This window comes from Chiloscyllium plagiosum, unplaced genomic scaffold (genome assembly GCF_037043375.1).
Source record: "Chiloscyllium plagiosum isolate Xiang-an unplaced genomic scaffold, Cpla_swu_hap1 HiC_scaffold_7, whole genome shotgun sequence".
NCBI classification, from domain to species: domain Eukaryota; kingdom Metazoa; phylum Chordata; class Chondrichthyes; order Orectolobiformes; family Hemiscylliidae; genus Chiloscyllium; species Chiloscyllium plagiosum.
Window position 1 is genome coordinate 55433129 of NW_028270145.1, and position 26349 is coordinate 55459477.

The 26349-nt window shown below is 38.6% G+C and overlaps 1 protein-coding gene across 6 annotated transcripts in view; it reads left to right on the forward strand.

The window, feature by feature from the left end:
* ubr3 (ubiquitin protein ligase E3 component n-recognin 3) overlaps positions 1 to 26349 on the forward strand; it is a 362318-nt gene that overhangs the window by 71245 nt on the left and 264724 nt on the right. For all 6 annotated transcript variants that reach the window (XM_043693674.2, XM_087989039.1, XM_043693675.2 and 3 more), the window contains exons 5-10: positions 2022 to 2062; positions 4038 to 4104; positions 13710 to 13840; positions 18990 to 19218; positions 19495 to 19674; positions 23949 to 24082. In XM_043693674.2, coding sequence (XP_043549609.1) covers positions 2022 to 2062; positions 4038 to 4104; positions 13710 to 13840; positions 18990 to 19218; positions 19495 to 19674; positions 23949 to 24082 — 782 coding nt within the window. The remainder of the gene's footprint in view (positions 1 to 2021; positions 2063 to 4037; positions 4105 to 13709; positions 13841 to 18989; positions 19219 to 19494; positions 19675 to 23948; positions 24083 to 26349) is intronic.

A 26349-nucleotide genomic window follows, 5' to 3' on the forward strand; every position in this document is an offset into this window, starting at 1 on the left:
AGGAGTTAGGAGGTCATGTTGTGGCTGTACAGGACATTGGTTAGGCCACTTCTGGAATATTGCATGCAATTCTGGTCTCCTTCCAATCTGAAGTGTCATCCCGTTCCCCCCTCAGTCGAAGTAAGATGCTCAGTGGCACAGTATAGTTTTACCTCATTCATTTTTATTCCGGTCCCTGGAGGTAGAGAGAACAATCGCCCATATGCACAGGGACATGAGTTCACTGTCTTCTCTCGAACAACAGTTTCTCAATGAACTATATAGTCATTTTACAGGGAGCAGCATCCAGATAAGACAGCATACATATTAATTGGGTGACGAATAACAGTAGCAGAGACCAAGCCTTTCATTGTTATACAATGAATGTTCTTAACCTTCTTAACTGGATTTATACAATGAATACTGTTTCCCCTTGTTAGCTGACCTTGCATACTGAATGCTTCCAATATTGTTAAATGGCTCTACATAATGACAGCTTTTCCACCTTGTTAACCCATTACCCTTGCCTCCAGCACCCCATTGTTAGCTGAAAGTTCTTATCTGGGTCATGCTTAGCTGAACTTCTTGTTTCACCAAACTTAGAACTTAACTCTTTCCCTGCCTGCTTATGCCCGATACACATTCGCAGAAGGATGTTGTGAAACTTGAAAGGGTTCAGAAAAGATTACAAGGATGTTGCCAGGGTTAGAGGATTTGAACTATAGGAAGAGGCTGTTTCCCCTGGAGCATCAGAAGCTGAGGGGTGACCTTGTAGAGGTTTAGAAAATTATGAGGGGCGTGGATGGGATAAACAGACGAGGTCTTTTCCATGGGATGGGGGAGTGGAGAACTAGAGGGCATAGGTTTATGGTGAGAGGGGAAAGATATAAAAGGTACCCAAGGGGCAACTTTTTCATGCAGAAGGTTGTGTGTGTATAGAATGAGCTGTCAAAGGAACTGGTGGAGGCTGGTACAAATACAACATTTAACAGGCACCTGGATAGATATATTAATAGGAAGGGTTTAGAGGGTTATGGGCCAGGTGCTGCCAGGTGGAACTATTAGGTTAGGATATCTGGTTGGTGTGGACGATTTGGACCGAAGGGTCTGTTTCTGTGCTGTACATCTCTTTGACTGTATGAACCTAGAACCGAGCAGTGTGGGCTTCTGGGACTATGAGGTTGGAGGCTGTGGATGGGAGATCCCTTGAGGTGATGGGGTTGTGCATGGTTTGGGAAATGTTGGTTTGGTGATGGGAGGTGAGATCGTGGTCAAGGGAACAGGAGGAGGAGGTGTCAGTGAGTTGGCAACTGGCTTCACTGGTGTCGAGGTTGGTGAGCCAAACTACCACTTAATTGCTTTTCTAAGAATACCACCCCCCCCACCCCAACCCGACACACACAGAGCAGAATGATTTTTTAAAAACCCAAACTGATTTATGATGAAACCTGGTGGTAACCAATTTAAAAGCAGCTGTCAGCATGAAATTCGATAAGTACGAGGGTTTGTTCTGGTTTAATTTTGCAGCAGGCCTACTTCTCTTTATTTATATGTGTACATCTTTTTATGCAGAATATATAATTTTCTGTTTCAAATGTCGGAATGTCGACATGGACATGGGGAAGATTTTCTGAAACCCTTCCTTGATGTTCAGTTGAACAGCCAGACCATACCTAATTTTAACATGTCATTATATTTAATATATAATTCCTTCAGTACTGCATTAAAATGTCAGAGGAACTTGTACCCAGAGGAATCTGGTCTAGAGACAACATTCCTACTAACGGAGTTAAGTTGATCCATATATATATGATTTGTGATGTAGAATCTGCACTAACAAATTCTTTCCGCTCTTGTTAGGAAGAATAATTCTGGCTCACCTGTCTTCAGCTCATTTATAAGCATATGTGTTAATAATGTGTGTTTCCAGTTTATTAAAGATCGATGTCCTCTGAAGTCATTAATTATGTACAGATATTATTCATGCTAAAATGGATTGCTGTTTTCCTCAATTCAAGAAATAATTTCCTTTTATTTTATAGGTGCAACAGCAGGAACAGGACAGATGGACTCTTCTGATGAGGTAGTTTAAATCTAAATACTGTAGAATTAATGAAGTTCACTTGCTAAAGTTTTACCTTGGGGACCTATCTTTAAATTCAAGTTAGTGTACATAATACATCTTCCTTTTATGTTAATGATCTGACTCTTGTGTGGGAATTTAGTTGGTAATCTTCAGCCGCAAGATAATCTGAGAAATGAAATATATTTCACTTTAAGTAAAGCTCTCCATGAACCATTAGTATGACACTTGTTGGATTTTCATTTTCTTAATGTATAATTTTATGTCCACTTGTTGTGAAGTTGAAAGAGTGTATGGCCACTTTAAGATTGAAAGTGCTTTTCTGAATTTAAAGTACAGCGAGAGCTGCCAGTATACAGAACAACTAAGAGATGGGCTGTTCCAAAATAGATATATGTGATAATTGGCTGTTAAATGGATATGAGTTTTGGTTGCTGTTTTGACGACAATTCAAGTTTAGCCAATTAATTTAAATTATGCCCAATATACCAAAACCCAATTAAGTTTGAATTTATTGTATTGACAACAACGAATCAATGACAGGAAACAATGTTGGGGGGCGGGGCGTATAAATACGAGGGCAGTTTGAAAATTGATCAGTGCAACTGTCATTCAAAGAAATAGACATCTTGCTGTCAAAGATACCTCAGAAGGCACTGTCTATCAAAGGTACCTTTTCCAATAAAAGCAGTAAAAAGTAAGACGACGACTCCGGGAGAAATCAGAATCGGAAGGACAGAAGAAAGTAACCGATTTGGAAGACTGTAAGGAAGACATAAGAGACTGTATGGACTTTGAGAGATGAACTTAATGTAGTATTTAATAACTGTGTTATTGGATCAGCAGTTTTGAAGAGTTGGTTAAGCATTGAGTCAATAGTTAAGAAAAAGGGGACTCATGTTTGTTAATAGATTTTGTTTAGTGTTTACTGTTAGAGGTAGGAAAATAAATTGTTATTTTTCTCTTTAAACAGTGGAAATCGGGGGGTTTCTGTCTTACTTTTAGCACATTGAGGCGAGGTGAGCTTTTCTGGGTGTTTTAGTTTTAATTAGTAGAGGGGTTCGACCTCCGCGTTGTAACACACTATATAGAAATTGTGTCTAAAGAGTTTCTATTTGGCTTCAAATTTACAAAATAATTATAAACAAGGAAATTTATTCATTCAATCCAAATTCATCATAACTTTTGAAAAGGCAAAATAAGTTTTACAAAAGTTAAATAATGAATGCTGGAAGTCTTAAAATAAAAACTAAAAATGCTGGAAATACAGATCTGATTAGGTAGCATCTTTTGGTGAATAGATGTTTCAGAGTAAGATGAGCTTTTATCAGGAGTTGTTTAGGAAATCACCTGTTGTTGACTTCACCCCAGTAATAATTAATATGATGGTATTTTAACTTCCAATAGTACTCTAATTTCAAGTGAGTTACACAAAAAAGTTTGCATTCCAGTGCATTACAATATATTGGTGCCTGTTGCATGTGAAGGTGATATAAAATCGATATCAGTGTGATAACTTAAACTGAAAACACATCTGTGTCAAGCAAGAAATCTTATGATGAGTAGCATAGTACCTTTCATTTATTTATCAAGTTCCAGAGTAATTTACACTGACTCAATTAATTTTTAAATACAGTGTCCTGTTATGTAGCCAGTAGAGGAAGGTCCCAATTGTAGCAAATGTTTGGCTGTCTCCATTTAATCTGTTTTAGGTGTTGTTGGTTGAAGGAGGGATATTGCCCAAGATATTGACAGAACTCCCTAGTCATTAAGTGATGCCTCAGGATCTTTGTTTTAAATCAAAACTAGGATAGAATAATCTGGGATATTGCAATTTTATAGACAGAAATATATTCACTCATTCGTGTTCTACTTTTCTTCAAAAGGTAATTTGCAATAACTCTTGGTATTAAAGGTATAAATTATAGGCTGGTGGGTTACATTTTCCTCTAATATACATTTCTTCATTTTTCAGGAGGAGCAAGATGGAAGTCAAGGTGTTGGCAAACGGAAAAGAGTTAAACTCTCTAATAGCACCAAAGGTATGTTTTTTAGAGACCTTATTGGTAATTGTTGGTAAAATAATGATTCTGTGAAATTATTGCTCTTGATGAAACTGCTCTTCTTTTGAAATCCCCCATTTGTGAATTGGTGAAACGATGTCCCTATTTGCTGAGGTACTGATTATACTTCAGTGCGCCTCTGAAGTTATTATCATTCCCGTGTCGGTGTTAGAAGTAGTGAGGATGTCACAGTCAGGTCCACTCTCGCTGAGTTTCTTTCACAGCATTTATATCTATGGCAGTGCGTTTGTGCTGTTTCTGTTGTTCCTGGCAAGATCCCCTTCACTTTACAGAAATTGGCAGTGATTAATCCGTTTTGTTCTTTTTGTAAGTAGAATCCTGGTCACCTGTGGTTGTGCTCATTGACTTATCCAACAATGTCAATGACTGTATTCTATATTATTGTCATTTTAGTTAAACCAAATTCGGGTTTGAGGAACAATGTCTTATCTTTCCCTTCGGCAACTTTCAATTCTGTTGTTTTGCATTGCTCTCATAGTATTATTTGAAAATATGGCTACAAGTGAAAAAAATACAAATGTTGGAAATCTGAAGTGCAATCATAAAATGCTGAACCCACTGAGCACATCAAGAAGTATCTGGGAAAAGAAACGACTTTCATAAGAATCGTAAAACAAATTCTTAAAACACTATACAAAATGTTAACTGATCTATTTTGCTAGATGGTGCTTAAACTCTCAATTATTTCATTTTTAATATCCCATTTTCAAATATGTTTTAATTTCATACTCTATCTGCAGATTTTCAATATATCAATTCCTCCAGACTATCCTGTTCCTTAGTTGTTTGCATTACTTATATTCCATAATTCTTCTTTTGATTGCTTTATGGGTTTGCCTATTTTAATATAAATATTAGCCCATTTTGCCTGATTTGGTCACTGCAGAACTGTCTTTTATTTTCAGTTCTGGATGAAGGTTATATTTGAAATGTAAATTTGCCTACTTGCTCCACAGATTTGACTTATTGTGTTGCTGTCATTTTCTTGTTTCAACATGGGTAAACTGGGCAAATAGTTGAATGCACTCCACGAAAGTGATCTAAGTGGTGTAACAATTATTTTTTTCAAAATAAAAATTGATTAGTGAATGCCTGATCATTCCACAGAAATTTTGTTTCTACAAGATGCTGTAGTGATATATAATAGCGATTTTTGAGAAGATTTATAGCACAGGTTGATAAGTATGTAAGTTACCTCGCTGAGCTTGAAGGTTTGTTTTCAGACATTTCGTCACCATACTAGGTGACATCATCAGTGAGTGTCTCCAGTAAAATGCTGGTGGTATGTCCTGCCTCTCTATTAATGGGTCTTGGTTTCTTAAGGTGGGGTGATGCAATTTCTGTTTTCTTTCTTCTTTTCAAGGGAAGGTAGATAGGATCTAAGTCAATATGTTTATTGATGGAGTTCTGGTTAGAATGCCATGCCTCTAAGAGTTCTCGTGCATGTCTTTGTTTCGCCTGTCTGAGGACGTATGTGTTGTTCCAGTCAAAGTGGTGTCCTTCTTTGTCTGTATAGAAACTAGTGATAGTGGGTCGTGTCTTTTGGTGTCCTATCTACCTTCCCTTGAAAATAGGGAAAAAAAAAGAACCAGAAATGACATCACCCACGTTAAGAACCAAAATCTATAATTGGAGAGGCAGGACCAGTGCTTTACAGGAGACTCTCTCTGATGATGTTACCTAGTATGGTGACGAAACGTCTGAAAACAAACCTTAAAGGTCAGCAAGCTAGCTTACATAGATATTTGTATAATTCTGAGGACACTATTCTAATTTCTGAAAAAGGCATATATTTTGCAGTAATTATAACGGTAAGGTAGTTGATGCTCAGAATTATTGCGAAGTAAATCGGACAGCAATTTCCACAATTCACAAGTATGCAGTTCTGTTTAAAATTATGGAAATTGCTGTCAGATCTGCATATTCCTCCCCAGGTGTGAACTTAGAATCCACACTGAGGCTTGGTATTGAAATGATTGCATTGGCATGACTTGTAATTTTGTACTTGACTACTCCCTGTGCTACAGATTGCAGAAAAAGTTAGGGTTAGAATATTTAGGAGTAAATAAATTTAATGGTGTGGTCTTACGGTAGTACAGAACAAACTATGTCTGACCATGAAAAGAATAGTTTTACAATTATGGTATCTTATTCCAACAGATGCAAATTAAAGTTTCATCTCATTCATGAGACGTGAGCTTGTTTACAAGGCAACATATATTGCCTGTCCCTATTTACTGGTGGGGAGGTGGTAGTGAGTTGCCACTTTGAACTACCATACTCCATGTGATTCAGATATACTCAGCACTGTTAAGTAAGGGGTTCCAGGATACTAATGCAGCAACTGTATCTGAACCACAGTTATATGTCCAAGTCAGATTGGTGTGAGACTTGGAAAGGAATTTGTTGGTGGTTGTGTTCTCACATGTCTGCTGTCTTGACTGTTCCAGGTGGTAGATGGTTTGGGTTTGGAAGGTGCTGGCAAACAGGCCTTAGGCAGTACACTTTTTAAAAATGGTCGCACATGCTTTGTCCATTATAGAGAAAATGGATGTTAATAGGATGACAAACAAGTTGACTTGTTTAAAATGCTGTAAAACTTTGTGTACCTTTTGGAGCTGCATAAATTCAGGCACTTAGGTATGCCACACATCTGGCTAGTTCCTTGTGGATAGTGGATTGGCTTTTATAATGCAAGATTTGAGATGTGCATTTATATATTTTAATATCATTTACTTTTTGATTTTTGAATTTTGAACTAGTGCCATATGAGTTTTGTGTGTGTCTGAAGATGTTTAATGATTAATTTGTAAGCACCTCTGTAGCCATTGTGGTTTTGTTTCAAAACAGTATTAAAGAGACTTCCTTGAGATTAATGGAGATTTGTTTACTTTGAGTGAATTTACGAATGAACAAAGTAAACAGTTTAATGTACATAGCTTTCAGATAGACAATACTGGAACTGTTTGAGCTTAGGAGAAATGCTTAAAGTTTGGAAAAAAGCATTATGATTTTAGTTTGGGCATTCTACAGAAGTCTTTGCTGAAGCTGGAGTGTAAAATAGTTGCTCCTGCGAAAGTAGACAGTTTTAGGACTGTTAAGAAAGAGGTTACCTCCAAGTAAAGAGGTTAGTTGAAATGTTTGCCAACCAGAAGATTCTTGATTAAAACCATGAATAGGTTATTTGAAATTGCAAAAGCTGAAGCTTAGTTAAGACCATAAGACACAGGAGTGGAAGTAAGGCCATTCGGCCCATCAAGTCCACTCCGCCATTCAATCATGGCTGATGGGCATTTCAATGTGACCTACGCGCACTCTCCCCGTATCCCTTAATTCCTTGTGAGATTGAGAATTTATCAATCTCTGCCTGAAGACATTTAACGTTCCGGCCTTCACTGCATTCCGTGACAGTGAATTCCACAAGCCCACCACACACTGGCTGAAGAAATGTCTCCTCATTTCAGTTTTAAATTGACCCCCTCTAATTCTAAGGCTATGCCCACGAGTCCTTGTATCCCCATCTGACGGAAACTAATTTCCAGCATCCATTCATTATCTTGCAAGTTTCTATTAGATCTCCCCTCAACCTTCTAAACTCTAATGAATACAGTCCCAGGATCTTCAGCCATTCATCGTATGTTAGGCCTACCATTCCAGGGATCATCCATGTGAATCTCCGCTGGACACGTTTCAGTGCCAGTATGTTCTTTCTGAGGTGTGGAGCCCAAAACTGGGCACCGTATTTTAAATGGGGCCTAAACAGAGCTTTGTGAAGTCTCAATAGCACATTACTGCTTTTACATTCCAACCGTCTTGAGATAAATGACAACATTATATTTGCTTTCTTAATCACAAACTCAACCTGCAGGTCAACCTTTAGAGTCCTGAACTAGTACTCCCAGATCCCTTTGTACTTTGGCTTTAAGGATTTTCTCACCGTTTTGAAAATAGTCCATGCCTGTATTCTTTTTCCCAAAGTGCAAGACTTCGCATTTGCTCACATTGAATTTATCAGCCATTTCTTGGACCACTCTCCTAATCTGTCCAAATCTTTTTGCAGCCTCACCACCTCCTCAGAACTACCTGCCTGTCTGCCTAACTTCGTATCATCAGCGAGCTTCACCATAATGCCCTTCATCCAGATCATTAATATAAAAAGTGAACAGCTGCGACCCCAACATGTGGGACATCACTTGTCACCAGCTGCTGTTTTGAAAAAGAACCTTTTATCCCAACTCTCTGCCTTCTGTCAGACAGCCAATCCTCAATCCATACGGCTCACATCAAACACCATGAGCCCCCATCATACTCAGTAGCCTCCCTTGAGGCACCTTATCAAAGGCCTTTTGGAAGTCCAGGTAGATAACATCCTCTGAACTCTACCATATTATGATCACTGCCTCCTAAGTGTTCCTTTACTTTAAGATCTTTTATAAAGTCTGGCTCATTACATAGCACTAAGTCCAGAAAAGCTTGCTCCCTTGTGGTCTCCATCGCAAGCTGTTCCAAAAGGTCATCCTGCAAGCATTCCACAAATTCCCTTTCTTCGGATCCACTGGCAACATTATTCACCCAGTCCATTTGCTTTTTGAAATCCTCCAGGATCACCCGTGACCTTGTCTTTCTGACATGCCCTATCTATTTCCTGGTACATCTTGCGCCCCTGGCCCTGACGAGTGCTGGGACGTCTGTGCATAACTCCCATTTGCGCTTCCTCAATTCCACCCACACAGACTCCACATCATCTGATCCTATGTCATTCAGTGCCATATTAACAGTAAATTATGTCAATTAACCAACAGTAAATTTTTAATCAATCACACGATACACAAAATAGATCAATTGAAATGCCTTACCTTAGCAACACACGAGAGTCCTTTTTTTTGGTTAGAGGATGAGGGCGGGTGGGAGACACTACCCGTGTCGTGTCTTGGGATTCAGCTGCTGCCAAAATAATATACCTGAAACTCCCGAGGTAAGTTTTTATATTTAAAAATTACCTTCCCGTTGGGCCACTGGTCGTCGATGTTGCTCCTCCCAATCCAACTGCTGCCAAAAAACAAAGAAGGAAAGTTGCGTGAAGGCTACATGAAGAGGTTGCTGTCTTGAACTTACCTACCTGTCTTAAGTTGTTAGTGAACATGATGCATTAAAGGCTGTCATACCCTGCTATTTAGAAGTCTCCATGGTTTCAAGAAGCATTTGATGTCTGGGCTATATTTAGATCTGTCAGTAGATTTTTTTTATTGCGGCTACTCATTTTCACAGAATAAGTGTCAGGTTCTTCACTGAAATTGTCGGGACTAGGGTTTATTCAACGTTGGAAATAAAGGCACTATATAAGGATACTGACCGTCTGCCTAACTTCTCATATTCTTGAGAGGTTTTTCCTCCAAGTTAGTGTATGGATTTCAGCTGTGGTATTTGGATCCATTAGAATATGATCCTATTCTACAGCGAAAAGCACTAAAAGTGGATCACTTAAACCAAGTGATGGTAGCACAAGATGGATTATGTTGCTAGATTTGCTACATTAACTTGTAGAAAATTGCAAGCATGTGAATTAGGATGAGGAGTAGGTCATTTGATCTTTTCAAGCCAGCTCTCTCATTTATTAAGATTGTGGCCTCAACATCACTTTGCAGCCTAACTTTGATACTGTTTGAGATCCCCGTTAGTCAAGAACCTTGTCTACCTCTGTCTTGAGAAATATTCAGTGGCCTTGCCATCACCACTTCCTGGCGAAGAAAGTTTCAAAGAAGCTTGATGCTCCAATAGAAAGAAAATTCTCCTCTTCTCTACCTTAAATGTACAACTCACTTATTTTTTAGATGTGTCCTCTATTTCTCATCTATCCTGCAATGGAAAGCATTGTATCAACATGCCCTCAGATAAGACTGATTTGGTTCAAGAAGATCACCTTTCAATCTTCTAGACACCAGTGGGTTTAGGCCCAGCCTATCTAACCTCTCAGTTGAAGATGCACTTCCCAGGTATCAGTTAAATGAGCCTTCACTGAACTGCTTGAACGTATTTGGATCTTTCTTAAAATAACAAGCCCATAACTCGACAGAATACCCCTGTTGTTGTCTCAGTAATATTCAGTAAAGCTTTAACAGAAGTACCCAATATTCCATTCCCTTGTCATGAACAATAACCCTACATTTGATTTCTTAATCATTTGCAGTATTATACCTGCATGCTAACTTTGTGATTCATGTATCGAGAAACCCAGATCTCACTGTACTTTAGAATTCTGCAGATTTTCTCCATTTAAATAATATACTCGTTTTCTACTGTTTCTTCCAAAGTGGGCGAGTCACTTTTCCTGCATTATATTCCACCTGTCAGATCTTGGCCCACTCACTCAACATATCTATATCCCTTTGCATACTCCTTGTGTCCTTCATACAACTTGCTTTCTGAACAATCTTTGTTTCATCAGCAAATTTAGGATTCAATCCCTTTTTTCAAATCATTGATGTAAATCGTTAAAGACCAAGCAATGAACTCTGTGGTATTCTACTCAACACATCCCACCAACCCAAAATAGACTCACTTATGTGTACTCTCAGTTTGCGAACCCACACTCTGTACATGTTAGTAAGGCATCTCCCATGCCGTGTGGTAACCTTTGAGGTGATATCTTGTCAAATACTTTCTGGATATCAAAGTACAGCAAGTAGTGCCATTGAAGTTTCACTTTATTCACATTATTTGTTACTTTCTCAACTCAAGTAAATTCATTAAACAAAATTTTCCTTCCACAACACCAAGTTGACTTTGCTTGATTGCGTTCAGATTTTCCAAATGCTCTGCTGTAACCTCCTTTTAATAATAGATTCCAGCATTTTCCACAGGACATATGTTGAGCTAAGTTTCATGCTTTCCATCTTTCTACCGCCTTCTTTGATGGAATCACATTCACTGCTTTCCAATCTGAATCTAGAATCTAGGGAGTATTGGGAACTTAGAGTCTGTGCCTCTATTATCTCAGCAGGTACATTTTTCGAGACACTGGGACAAAGTCAGGACCTCGATGCTGTGCCAGCCTTCTATTTCCTGGTGATTGCAATTGTTTTAAGTTCCTCCCTTCTTTTTGCCTCTTGACTCACAATGAAGGCAAATGCAAAATATCTGTTTAATTCATCCACTGTTTTTTTTTCTGTTATTAATTCGCCAGACCATTGTCCAGAGGCCAGTCTTCACTTTACTTGAACTTTTAATTTTTAAATACCAGCAGAAAAATTATCTGTTGTATACTTCCAGTTATCTCTCTTTTGTACTCTAATTACTCCCTCCTTATTTTTGTCATTCATTGCTGGTCTACCCAACCTTTGACCTGCCACCAATGTGTGCAGAATTGTACAACTTTTCTTCAAATATGATACTGTATTTAACTTGCTTAATTATCCGTGGATGGGGTGTATTTCCCCTGAACTCTTTCTTTTGCACTGGAATGCAGATTTTCTGGGTTGAAATATCTCCTTAAATGTCTGCCACTGTATATCTCTGTTGATCAATCTGTAGCTTTGATGTGGAGGAGCTGGTGTTTAACTGAGTGGACAAAATTAAAAATAGCATAACACCAGGTACCTGTTGGACTAAAACCTGATGTTGTGTGATTTTTAATTTTATTTGTAACAACATCCTAGCTTACCCTAGCCTTCTGCTAGATGGGATTGTGAAGAGGATTTGAAGATTCTTGAAGGTGATTTCGACAAGTTAAGTGCACAAGTGTATGGCTGACAAAGTATAACGTGGATAGTAGAGAGGTTAGCTACTTTGGTTAGATAAACAGAACTACAGTGTATTATTTAAATGCTAATAGATTGGGGAAGGTTGATGCACAAAGGGTGTTCTTATACACTCATCACTGAAAGCAGGCATGCAACTGCAGCAGTTTGGAAAGGAAAGTGGTATGTTGGCTTTTATTACAAGAGAATTTGAGTATGAAGCAAAGAAGTAATAATGCAGCTTTACAGGTCCTTGGTAAGATCACACCTGGAGTACTGTGTGCAGTTTTGGACTCATTATCAGAGAAAATATATACTTTCCATAGAGGAGTATGGCAGAGGATAACCAAATTGATTCCCAGGGGTGGCAGGTTTGAAGAGAAATTGGGTCTGCATTAACTGGAGTTTAGAAGGATAAGAAGTTGAAACTTATTAAATCTCATTGAAACTTACAAAGTTCTGACAGGGCTGAACAGACTGGATACAGGGATGAAGTTCCCCCTGCCAGTTGACCAAAACAAGGAGTCATGGTTTCAGGATATGGGGTCGGCCATTTCAGACTGAGATAAGAAATTTTTCACTCAACTATACAACTATCTGTCACAGAGGGCTACAGAGACCTGGTCACTCAATATATTTAAAAAGAGATTAGTGAAGTTTAAAGGCATCAAGGGTTATGGGGAGAAAATGTTTAGTATCGTGTTGAGATTAAAGATCAACCATGATCATGTTGAATGGTAGAGTGGGGTCAATTTTCTGAATGGCCTGTTTTCTGTGTTTCATGGCCTCATAATTGTCCTAGGTTTAAAACACTAGGCATGGATTCATTCTTCACTCCCTCAAAAACATGAAATTGGTTTTATTATGATCTCTACTACCTAGGGATACCTTCTCTATAAGTTTGTTAATTAATCCTGCCTCATGCACGTTACCAGATGTGGTATAGCCTCCTCTCTAGTTGGCTGTAGAAAATACAGTTGAAGAAAACTGTCTATGAACTCATCATCTCGGACACCTTTACTAATTTGATTTATCCAATTTCAATGTACATTAAAATCACGCAGGATTACGCCATATGTTACTCACAAGACTGAAAAATGTGTTGCTGGAAAAGCCCTTCTTCAGGAAATGATTTCCAGCATCTGCAGTCCTCACTTTCTGCTAGTTACTCACACGAACCTTTTATTTCAGTCCATCACGAAAACCAGCGTTCCTTCCATTGACTTTGTCCACACTTCCCACAGCCTCGGGAAAGCAGCTAACATAATCAAAGATCCCTTTCACCACAGTTACATTTTCTCCCAACCTCGACCATTGGGCAGAAGATACAAAAGTTTGAAAACATATCAACAGATTTAAGAACCATTTCTTCCTCGCTGTCATCAGACTTATGAACAGGATCTCTCATATGGTAGGATTGATCTTTCTGTGCACCTTCTCTGTAGCTGTAAACACTATATACTGATAGATACAAACTCTTTCTCAAATACTACTAATCTTCAAACTAATTTTAATCTGAATTTGACATGGGAGGCGCCTCAGCAACTTGGCCTCCACAGCCTTCTGCGCAACTGTTGCTGCTGTGGAGACCAATTCACTGAGTGTATTTAAGATAGAGCTAGGTATGTTCTTGATTGATCAGAGGTTCAGGGGTTACAGGGAAAAGGCAGGAGAATTGGGTTGTGGAATAAATCAGCCATGATCATATAGTCAAGAGACTTGATGGGCCAAATGGCCAAATTCTGCTCCTATATCTTATGGTCTTATTTAAGTCAGCAATCTTCAATCAGCCAGATATGCAAATCCTCTTTCTATATTACATTTCAGATTCATCCATTATGGATATTTTGAAACATAAATGCTTTCTAGAAGAACTATTGTTCTGGACTGTCAAATATGAGTTTCCACAGAAGATGGTAACGTTTCTACTAAACATGCTGCCTGATCAGAGCTATAAGGTATGTATGCATGCGCAAGATACAGTAGTGAATCCTTTGTGTTTTCAAATACTGTTGACTTAAATCAAAAAGTAATTCTTTTTAACACCTTTCGAGACTATAATATTTAAGTCATGTGGTTTTAAAATAATAATTAACAATACAAAGTAAACCACGTTCACTTTAGATATGTTACCTTTCTATTCGATATCATTTTTGAATTGCTGTATTCTTACTGTACTTGCACATTTGAAGCAAATAGCTATATTGTTAGTCCCAGCAAGACAGCAGATTGTTTATATTGTCTATTTTGGATTGTTTTCTATCAAGAATGCATGAGTGGTTGCATCTATATACAGAGATATAGATCCTGAAGTTAAATTCACGTACTCTGACAGCACAGGCTGAAGTACTTGCACTCTTTGATTTAAACACAAACAAAAACTTTTGTATTAAAGTGCAATTATATTGCAATAATTGACCTCATTGTCCAAATTATGCAAAGGAAGGAAATCATTTGGAAGAATGTGGTGTAGTGGTAATGTTGCTGGGCTATAACTTAATCCAGTGGATCAAGTTAATGCATTAGGGGAATCTATTCAAATCCTACTGTGGCACCTCGGAGTAAGTCCGGAATTGAAAGCAACGTCTCTCTAGTGGTGACTATGAAACTATCGTCAATTGTTGTTAAATCCCATTTGGTTCATTAAGCCATCAGGGAAGAATATCTGCCATTCTCACTTTGTCTGATTGCAGGTGACTTGAGATCTACTAACGTGGTTGACTCTTAATTGCCCTTTTGAAGTGCTACAGCAAGTAACTGAGTTCCAGGAGAATTAAGGATGAGCAACAAATGCAGGCCCAGCAGGCAATACACACATCCCATGAAAAATTAAATAATAAACATGTCTTCAGTAACACAAGTATTTAAGTTGCTCCATGTTTAGTTACTGAATTAAGAGTTATTTGTATTACTAAGTATCTGTTTAAGTTGTTTTCTACTTCACATATTTAACAACGAAACAATTTCTATTTTAATGAAATGGCAAGAAATAGTAGCAGACAAGTATCCTGAATTCCTGAATGAAGTAACTTTGATTTAGAAATCTAACATTTCAGTATGTTTCTGAGATTTCCAACAGCTGTTCTAATTGTGCTAGTTAATTACTTTTTGGCAAATTAATGAGTGAAACTCAATGGCTTACAAATCTAGATAACTGTTTTAGTTCAAAAATAATTAAAGGTGGAAATTAAAAAAAAGGCTTATCTATTTCCTGCAGGGCCCTTGTATATTTTGCTTTTTGGGAGTTGGACCAGTGCAAGGCCATTTTGCAGCCTGATTTCTGGTCAGATCAGATGTCACTTGATTAAACATGGCACAGCCTTGCATTTTGTACCTAGACTTCTACTCAAGTTAAGATTGTATTGAAAAATATATTTTTCTACTGAAATGCAAGTAACGTCTGCAAATAAAAATCTTCGATTAAAGTGGAAAAGATGATTTTTAATTGCAGCATTGTTTCCTGGACTTGCCTTGTGCTGCATAGAGGAAAAAATCATTGATGTGAATTATAATCATCCTAAACCAAGAATATGTACTAAGTTTGCATTGGGTATGGGAAATCAAATTTGTAGGAATTCAAACTCCTGCCCCCTCTGTTAGGCATGTATTTTTTTTCTAAGCATATCACTCGGATTATTTGCAATGGGAAGTTTTTCAGTTTATATTTTCAAAAACAACTATGCCTTTAAGTAGGAAGATGAATTCAGCAATTTGACCCAATCTGAGACTTTGCCAGAAGGTCACAAAACATTGGAGCGTAAGTAACCCATTCAGTCCATCAAGTTTGTTCTGCCATTTCATAGCTGTTCTGATAACCCTCAACTCCACATTTCAGCCTTGCTGTGAAGAATTCTAGAGATTCACTGCTCACTGAGAGAAGAAATTCCTAATCATCTTTTTCCTTAGACAAAGGGCCCAAAACTGATCATAATATTTCACTATGGCCCGGGATAGTTTTAGCAAAACCTCCCTACTTTGTTATTCCATTCTCTTTAAATAATGGCCAATATTCTATTTACTTTTCCTGTTGCCTGTTGAACTTGGATTCTGGACTCTTCTGATGCATGCACAATATCCCCCAAATCCTCCTGTTCTGTAGCTTTCAACAGTCTTCTTCAATTAAATAATATTCTGCTCCTCTAACTTCAGACCAAAGTTCTGCACTACCTCACATTATGTTCTATGTGCCAAGTTTTTGCCTATTGCTTAGCCTGTATGTAGCTCCCCACAGACTCTTTGTATTCCTATCACCACTTGCCTTCTCACCTATTTTGATGACCTTGGCTATAGGCCTTGTTTTCTCAACCAAGTCTTGCTCTAGTGGAGAAAATGTGGTAGAGCATGTGTTTTGTTGAGATCTTATAATGCAATAATCCAACTGAGATTAATAATTCAGAGTTGGGAACAATGGATTATGATGTGATGAGCAAGTACTTGGTCTGAATTTCCTTCAATAATATGTTTTTCATGTTGTCCCTCATTTGAAGCTGATGCCACATAGTTGGTGGTACTTTCGGTAGTTAACCCAATGCCGGGTGTCACATCCCTCGGTGGGAGAGCATTTTGGTGATATTGATCATGACCTTTACGATACCCATGGAAAGGGATAGGAGCAGACGATATGTGAAAGTATTTAATTGGGGGAGGGGGAATTACAATGCTATTAGGCAGGAACTGGGTGCCTAAATTGAGACCAGATGTTCTCAAGAAAATGCATGACAGAAATGTGGATGTTGTTTAGGGAGCACTTGCTGATGGTGCTGGACAGGTTTGTCCCACTGAAGCAAGGAAGGGATGGTAGGGTGAAGGAACCTTGGGTGACAAGGGATGTGGAACATCTAATCAAGAGGAAGAAGCAAGCTTACTTAAGGTTGAGGAAGTGGGGATCAGACAGAGCTCTAGAGGATTACAAGAGAGCCAAGAAGGAACTGCAGAATGGACGTAGAGCTAGAAGAGAACATAAAAAAACTTTAGCAGGTAGGCGGATAAAGAAAACCCTAAGGCATTCTACACATCTTGTGAGGAACAAGAGGATGGCCAGAGTGAGGGTAGGGCCAATCGGGGATGGTGGAGGGAACTTGCATCTGGCGTCAGAGGAAGTAGGGGAGGTTCTTAATGAATACTTTGCTTTCGTATTCACTACTGAGAGGGATCTTGACTTTTCTGAGGACAGTGCGAAACAGACTAGAACAGGTTGATGTTAGAAAGGAGGATGTGCTGAAAAATTTGAATCCCCTGGGCCAGACAGGATATACCCTAGGTTACGACAGAAAGCGAGGGAAGAGCTTGCTGAGCCTTTGGCAATGATCTTTGTGTCCTCACTGTCCACTGGAGTTATCAAATGATTGGAAGGTGGCAAATGTTATTCACTTGCTCAAGGAAGGGAACAGGGATAATCCTGGGAATTATAGACCAGTCAGTCTTTCGTCAGTGGTGGGCAAAGTATTGGAGAGGATTCTGAAACAGGATTTGATTACTTGAAAAACTACAGTTTGATTAGAGATAGTCAACATGGCTTTGTGAGGAGCAGATCATGCCTCACAAACCTTATTGAATTCATTGAGGATGTGATAAAATGCATTAATGAAGGTAGAGGGGTGGATGTGGTGTACATGGTTTTAGCAAGGCGTTTGATAAGGTCCCCCATGGTAGGCTCATTAAGAAAGTAAAAAGGCATGTCTGTCTGGATACAAAATTGGCTGGCCCATAGAAGAAAGAGCGTGGTGGTAGTTGGAAAGTATTCAGCCTGGAGCCAGGTGAGCAACAGTGTTCTGCAGGGATCGGTTCTGGGACTTCTGCTCTTTGTGATTTTTAAAAATTATTTGGATGAGAAAGTGGAAGGGTGCGTTAGTAAGTTTGCCGATGACGCAAAGGTTGGCGGAATTGTGGATAGCGTGGAGAGCTGTTTTAGTTTGCAACGAGACTTTGACAGGATGCAGAACTGAGCTGAGAAGTGGCAGATAGAATTCAACCTGGAAAGTTATGACATGTTTCATTTTGGAAGGTCGAATTTGAATAGAGATTACAGGGTTAAAGGCAGGATTCTTGGCAGTCTGGAGGAACAGAGGGATTTTGGGATCCATGTCCATAGATTGCTCAAAGTTGCCACCCAGGTTGATAGGGTTGTTAAGAAGGCATATGGTGTATTGGCTTTCCTTAACAGGGAGATTGAGTTTAAGAGCCATGAGGTTTGCTGCAGCTCTATAAAGCCTGGTTAGACCACACTTGGAATATTGTGTTCAGTTCTGGTCGCCTCATTATAGGAAAGATGTGGAAGCTTTAGAGAGGGTGCAGAGGAGATTTCCCAGGATGCTGCCTGGACTGGAGGGCATGTCTTATGAAGAAACATTGAGGGAGCTAGGGCTTTTCTCATTGGAGTGGAGAAAGATGAGAGGTGACTTGATAGAGGTGTACAAGATGTTGAGAGGCATAGATAGAGTGGATAGCCAGAGACTTTTGCCCAGGATGGAAATGTCTGTCACAAGGGGGTCATAATTATAAGGTAATTGGAGGAAGGTTTAGGGGAGATGTTCGAGGCAGGTTCTTTTATGCAAAGAGTGGTGGGTGCGTTCAATGCACTTCCAGCAGTTTTATTACAGTCAGATACATTAGGGACACTTAAGTAACTCTTGGATAGGCACTTGGAAGTTAGTACAATGAAAGATATGTAGGTTCGTTCTGTTCTTAGAGTAGCATAAAGGCCGGCACAACATTGAGGGCTGTACTGTTCTATGTTCTGTTTAACACAAGTGGTTGTTAACTGAAAGCATTGATGAAATGGTTGATCTATTGATCATGTATTCATTTTCCTGTAAAAAAACATTAAGTAGCATTCCATTCAGGAGTTTAGACTCTCTTAATATTGTTCTAATTGGGGGTGACAACAAATAATTTGGTACCCTTGGTCACTGTGGTTAAAATGGGTCTAGCACATACCGGACCTAGTTTTACCAAAGTTGGTAAAGATTAACAAAATGATGGCAGGGAAAAATCAGCTGGTTCGTTAAAAATCTGCCTTGACTCGACGGTCTCTTTGCTTACCCACTGTATGATGTCAAAGTGTCATAATAAAATTTTGCAGTATTAATTTTTACTTTTTTTTTGCAGATAGCTTTTACTAAAACGTTCGTTCAACATTATGCCTTCATTATGAAAACTCTGATTAAGAGCCATGAATCAGACACTATGTCCAATAGGATTGTTCATATCAGTGTTCAGTTATTTAGCAATGAAGAATTGGCACGGCAGGTGACTGAAGAATGTCAGCTGCTGGAAATAATGGTCACTGTGCTACTTTATATGATGGAAAGTTGCCTTATCAAAAGTGAGTTGCAAGGTGAGTGAAAATTTAATTTTATGACATCTAAACTTGTGGAAAGCTGTTTTTCTTATTTTTCCTTAATTTTTGAGAAAATGAAATCAGGACAGATTTGCTGTCTTTGCTTGTATATAATTGGGCACAATTTATTTTGTAATACTTAAAATTAAAGATACGAAAACATCACTTTCAGGATTTTGTATGTCAAAAGGAAACATTGGGTTCTGTGATATAATTGAATATAACTTGTAGTTTGTGTTCATTTTTGAAATTAATTTTTTTTCATTATTTTAGATGAAGAAAACAATTTTCATGTTGTTGTAAACTGTGGTGAGCCACTCTTGAAAAACAATACATACTGGCCTTTGGTTAGTGATTTTATAAATATCCTTTCTCATCAAAGTGTGGCAAAACGTTTCTTGGAAGATCAGGGCCTTCTTCAGATGTGGATGAATTTTGTTTCCTTTTTTCAAGGTAAGTTTCTTTTCTGAGGATTATTTCATTTTGTTTTGTTTTTAGAGGCTGGTACTTTGAATATTTTACATAGTATATAAATAAGAATAATATCTTCTTTCTGTAGCCCAGTTGGGAACACAAGGCTTAAATCTGGAGTAGGCTGCTTGGCCTTTTGAGCCTGCTCTGCCAATTCAGTAAAATTATATAATAAAATTTGTAATCAAGCCTGGCATATTGACCTGTACATTGCAGAGGCTGAACTCCAACACTCCGACACCTTTGCTATCTTCTCTGGACCATGACGGCACAATTAAACATCAGTAACCTCATTTTGTCTCATGATCTCCCCATATAGCGTCCAAACTGATAGTCCCCCAACTGCATACAGCCTGTTTCCACCACCTTCCTGCTCTGAAGAAGAATCTCTGGACCCAAAGCATTAACTGTGCTTTATCTCCACAAATGCTACCAGATCTGCTGAATTTCTCCAGCAATTTCTATTTTTGTTTCAGTCTAATCATTATTGACTTTCTTGTCTGTATGCCCCAAAATATTTGTGTCCCTTACCTACCCAAAAACCTACCTAACTCAGCCTTGAATAAATTCAATGACTCAGCCTCCACTTTTTTCTGGGGAAGAAAGTTCTACAGAGAAATGGCTGTATGAGAAAGAAATATGTCCTTGTCTACATTTGAAAATAAAGACTACGTTTTCTTGAATCACAAAACACTGTTACACTGTTTATGTGTCACAACATCCAATTTCCTCTGTACTCTGAGTTCCGCATTCTCATTCCATTTCTCCAGTTCTAGCTGTTTTCAGTTAATGGGCTTTTGTGAGATAGAATTCACAAGTGTTGAGACTTTTTTTTTGCATTTTGTCTTTGCCCTCAAACTGTGCGGTTGGCTCTTCATGCTCTTTGTGTTCTTACTAATTGTGAGATCACTATCTTCGAGGTCCTACTTTTTAACTTGCTTCCTAACTCCCTATATTTTACTTTTCAGCATCTTCCCTTTTTTTAAACCAATGTGTACCATGACCACTGGCTGTTAATTCTCCCATTCCCAGAATGTCCTGCAACTGCTGAGACGTTCTTGATTTGAGCATCTGGAAAGCAATATTCTGGAGTCTTATTTGTGGCCACAGAAACATTTATCTATTCCCCTTATGATTGAATTTTCAACACTAGTCTTCTCACACTGAGAATTATAGCACCTGGGATTATAACACATGCAGGAATGGTCTCAGCCTGTACAACCAAGCCAACTATGGTGCAACAAATTTTGCTTTTGCTACATTCTTCTCACAGGCCAGACCCCTAGCAACATATAATGCAATGTAACTACTTTGCTGGAAATGGCCAGAGGGAATTCCTGCACCACTTGCTAGTCCTCTTTCTCTGTCTGTGGTCATCCATTCCCTCCCTGTAATGTCTTAGGAGTGAACACTTTTCTGTAAGTGCTTACAATATTATTCGCAGCCTCACGGATGCTCAGTGTCCCCAGCTGCTGTTCCAACTCCAAACCTCAAGCTACAAGGAACTGAGACCCGTCCTGCTTGTTTTCTAGTCCCAGGCACTAGAACTGTACCTGACTTCTCTCGTAGAGCAGGAGGCGCACACTGTGACTTTGATCTCTCCTTCCATGCTTTACCCCTTTAAATTCAACTCTTAGGTTGCCCTTTAAATCAAATAATATCATATACTCTAGGGGCCTTCACCAGAACTCTGTACTCTTGCCTTTACAAACTATAAACTCAAAATAAAGACCTTACAAATTATGTGATTAAATAGTATAAGTAATCACCTGACCTTACTCACCCAGTCAGCTGTTTCTCTTGACCCATGTGACTTTTCCCAGATTGCTTACTGTTATGCTCCTGGAGGACACTCTCTTCTCAAACTGCTTCACTCTGATGGCGACTGCAGACACTTTTTCCAGACAGTTTCACTGTGATGCTGCATTGCATCAGAGAAATTGACTCAGCTGATTCCTGAAATGAGAAGGAAATGCCTTTCGAGGAAAAGGTTTAATAGGTTGGATTGTTATTGATATTAGTTGAAAAGAATGAGAAGTTATTGTGTTAAAAGATAGAAGATTCTGTTAGGACATGGTGAGACTGTGGAGTATGGTGTTTGCCCCCATATTTAAGAAAGGATTGGAGACAGTACAAAGAGATTAATTAGGCGGATTCCTGAAATGAAGAGTCCAGAATATCCTGTTGAGGTGTTTCAGATTTTGAGAGGTCTTAACCGGGTACATGTTGAGAAAGTAGTTCCATGGTTGGGAAGTCTTGAGTTAGGGGGCAAAGTTACATAATAAGGATACACTCATTTAAAACCCAGAGGTGAAGGAATTTCTTTTCCCTGAGTGAGGTGAGTGTCTGAAATTCTCTACCGCAGAATTGTAGAGGCTAGATCACTGAATGGATTCAAAGAGGAGGTGGATAGATTTTTAAAAATTGAGGTGTTGAGGGCTATGATGTGCTTGCATGAAAGAGAAGTTGAGGCCTGGGGCTGATCAGCCATGAACTTATTGAATGATAGGGTAGGCTTGAGGAAATGAATGCTGAAAATGTGTTGCTGGAAAAGCGCAGCAGGTCAGGCAGCATCCAGGGAACAGGAGAATCGACGTTTCGGGCATAAGCCCTTCCTCACTTTCTCCTTGAGGAAATGAATGGCCTACACCTCCTATGTCTTATGTTATGACTTGATAGATGGACTTTACTATATAATTGGATGGATTTGTTACAGGAATAATGTTCCCCTCTAGATAGAGTCAAGATTGCGGAGAGGAGGGTGGAACGGATGGGTGGTCAAGAGGGCAATACTGAGTTGGAGGCTTGGGATATGGCGGGGGGAGGGGAAATGATACTGGTGAAATCCACATTGATTCCATGTGTTTGCAAGGTCCCAAGGCGGAAGATGAGGCGTTTTTCCTCCAGGTGTCGGGTGGTTAGGGTTTGGTGATGGAGGAGGCCTAGGGCTTGTATGTTTTTGGTGGAGTGGAAAGGGGAGTTAGTGTTCAGCTATAGGGTGGTGAGGTTGGTTGGTGCGGGTGTCCTCGGCATGTTCTCTGAAATGATCTGCGAGTTGGTGTCCTGTCTCCTCAAGACCACATCGGGCGCAACAGATACAGTAGATGACGTGTGTCAGCACAGTTTGAAAATAAGGAATCTCTTAATCAAGATGGAAATGAAGAATTTTTTCTTTTCTGAGGCTGTTATGCTTTGGAATTCTATTCTGCGTAGAGTATTGGAGGTTGGACCCACAAATATATTCAAGGATGAGTCGTACATGTTACGATAGACAAGGGAGATGAGAGTTATGTGCAGGGGTGGGGCAGGGGGAATACAAGTGAAAGTGGAGTTCAGGTCACAATCAGATGTGCCATGATCTTAATGCAACAGTCTCAGGGGTGCTTAATGGCCTACTGTTGCTCTTACTACTTATGATTTTCCTTTGTACTACACTTATCAAAGTATGTACAAAAAAGGTATGTGCATTCTGATCTGACTCTCTTACTGTATGCAGAAATGTTTGTGGCACTGAATGCCATGTATTCTCTCTTTCTAGTTAAATTTGAGCATCTACAACATTGGTGCTCAACAATATACATGTTGTACGTAAAATGTTACAGTACAGAAGGAGGCTATTTGACCATCGTGCCTGAATGGGCACCCCAAAGAATTACCCAGTTAGTCCATTCTCCAGCCCTATCTCCATAGCTTTCTGAATTCATCACTTTCAAATATATATTCTCTGGGTCTTTACTCTGTGGCATTTAGAAGGCTGGATCTCACTGATACTTAGAATACTGAAAGGCATGGATAGAGTGAATGTGGAGAAGATGTTTCCAGTAGTAGGAGAAACTAGATGGAACAGCCTTAGGGTGAAGGGAGGACCCTATAGAATTGAAATGAGAATGAACTTCTTCAGCCAGAGGGCGGTGAATTTGTGGAACTCATTGTCACAGAAGGCCGTGGAGGCCAAGTCATTGAATGTTTTTAAGACAGAGATAGGTTCTTGATTAGTAAGGAGATCAAGGGTTATAGAGAGAAGTAGGAGGGAAATATATCAACCATGATCAACTGGCAGAGTAAACTCAATGAGCTAATTCTGCTTCTGTACCTTATTGTCTTGCGGTCGAAGTAACAAAACCAGTGGTCAAGCCTTACAATCTGAAATTTGTCAATCATACTAATGTGATAATAAACTCATCATATTTGACTTGTTTTAGACTCATGACATTATTTTAATTGCATCGTCACCTTGTTTTTTTCAACTTTTCTAGGAATGAATTTAAACAAACGAGAGTTAAATGAGCACGTAGAATTTGAGTCTCAAACATATTATGCTGCATTTGCAGCAGAATTGGAAGCCTGTGCACAGCCAATGTGGGGACTTTTAACACATTGTAAAATTAGGGTAAGATATTTCCATGTCCTGTTATCAAGACGTACAAAGTCTGAAATTATGCTCAGTGCTGAAGTAATGTTTGAATAGTTACTGGAATATACTTAATTGAATTTCACTAATCACAGAATAGCACATTGATAATCTGCCAGTATGAATGATCAGATTTGTGATCCTTGTCCCTGAATGTATTTGTTTTACTTGAATGTGATGATGATTTTGTTCTTTGACTCATTGGACGGTGAATTGCATGATGTTGAGCAGATAGGACTAGCAAAAACCGAAATAAAAACAAAGTGTTGAAGTAACACAGAAGATTTACCAGTATTTGAATAACAGGTTGTCATTGAAGGCCAGTACCCATTGTCAGAAGCAAAAGACAGAAATTTTTATTTTATTTTATACTTTATATATAAATTAATATGATTGAGAAAATGGGAAAGAAAACTGAGTAAAAGACAAGAGTGGGTTTTAATGATGTATGTTGCTAAATGGGCTTGCTGATAATCTTCAAATAGCTTTTTGTAAAAGCTGGAAAGAAGTATAAAATGCATGGATGGAAAAAAATAATTTGAATCACTATGAATAAAAAATCAACGGTCAGTAAGGCATGTCAAAAGCTCAGTAAGGCAATAGCATGACTAATCAGGAAAAATGGGGGAGCAGCAAAAGTCGGAGTTGAGTAAATTAATATTTAGGAAGTTGTAAATGGATCAGCAAAAGGTTAAGGTAAGTCCTGTAGGTTAGTAAAGTTTGGCAGACAGAACACTTGCAGTGGATTGTGACATTTTGCAGAGTCATTTCTCTATCTTCATAATGAAGGCAAAATAATACCACTGACCCAGTAATATATTCTCTTAGAAAAATAAGTTTTTTGCCTTGTATGGTGCATAATTGAACTTTTTTTGAAAAGTTGGTTGAAGTGGTGGACTGAGAAACATCCGTGGATGTCGGAGAAAATTACTGCACGTGCTGGGGAATGTTGTTTTTCTAGTTTTCCGTAAGAATTTTAAAAACTCCTTCACTGTTAGTTCAAGCTGAACTGATGGAATGGGAAGCAATTTATTATTGATATAATTATGAAATTGGCTTCATAGCAGGAGATTGAGAACAAGTAAATTGTCATGTGTTGGCAGGCTGTGAAAGATTGAAGCATTCGTCGAACATCGGTTTTGGAGCCTCAACATTTCACCTTATTTATTAATGAGATTGAAAGTCATAGATTGAATATTTCTAAAGATAGACATCATTTTAATTAGTGTGTTCAGAAACATAAAATTAATAGGATTTTTAAAGATTAAGGAAGTAAGACTGTGACACATAGTTTTGAATCTAGGCAAACGTGAGGTTGAATTTAAAGAGAATAGTGTACGTTGTATTTTCATAATTTACAATTCAAGAGCAGACGCTCAAAAGTTATCATAAAGTCTAATGAAAAATCTAATTGTACATAGAGGACTGGAGTACAAGAGCATAAATATCCTGTTTCAGCAGTACGAAGTCCTGGTTAGATCACACATGGAGTATTGAAAGGGGTCCTGGATATCACCACTTCAAGAGGGGTGTATTGGTCTTGGGAGGAGTGCATTGTAGGATTATCAGAATGAAAGCTGGACTCTAAGGTTAAATTAGGAGATATAGGGCGGTATTTAGAAGGTTAAGGAGTAATCTGAGTAATATTTTTGAGATATTAAAAAGAACAGATAGGTGAGATAGAAACTTTCTGCTGGTTTGTGGCATAAACCTGGTTCTTAGACTTTAAGACTATGAGGAGTTAAATTAGGAAACATTTCAACTCAAAAGGATGCTCATAGTTTGGATCGTTCTTCTACAAATGGTAAATTATGCTGGAACAATTAATTTTAAATCTGAATTTTGTATTAAGTTAAAGATAGGTACTTGGATTTAGGCGACTGATCAGCCATGATCTCATGCAGTGACTGAACAGGCTTGAGGGGTTAAATCACCATCGTGCATTGCTTTTATGAATGAAGACATCTTTTGAGCAATTAATATACTGAAACTAGATTAACATAGGAACAGGAGTTGGCCACTCTGCTTCTCGAGCCTGCTCTGCCATTCTGCTAGATCATGGCTTATCATTTAGGTCGACTCTACTTTCCCACGCTAATAAGTGCAGTTGATTTACAAAAGGCTTTTATAAAGAATTGCACAAAAATTACTATGAAGGTATCATGTGATTGTTATAAGTACATGGTTAAAAGATAGGGGTAACAAAATGTTCTAAGGGGACTGAGGACAGCAGTTAGTTAGGTGCT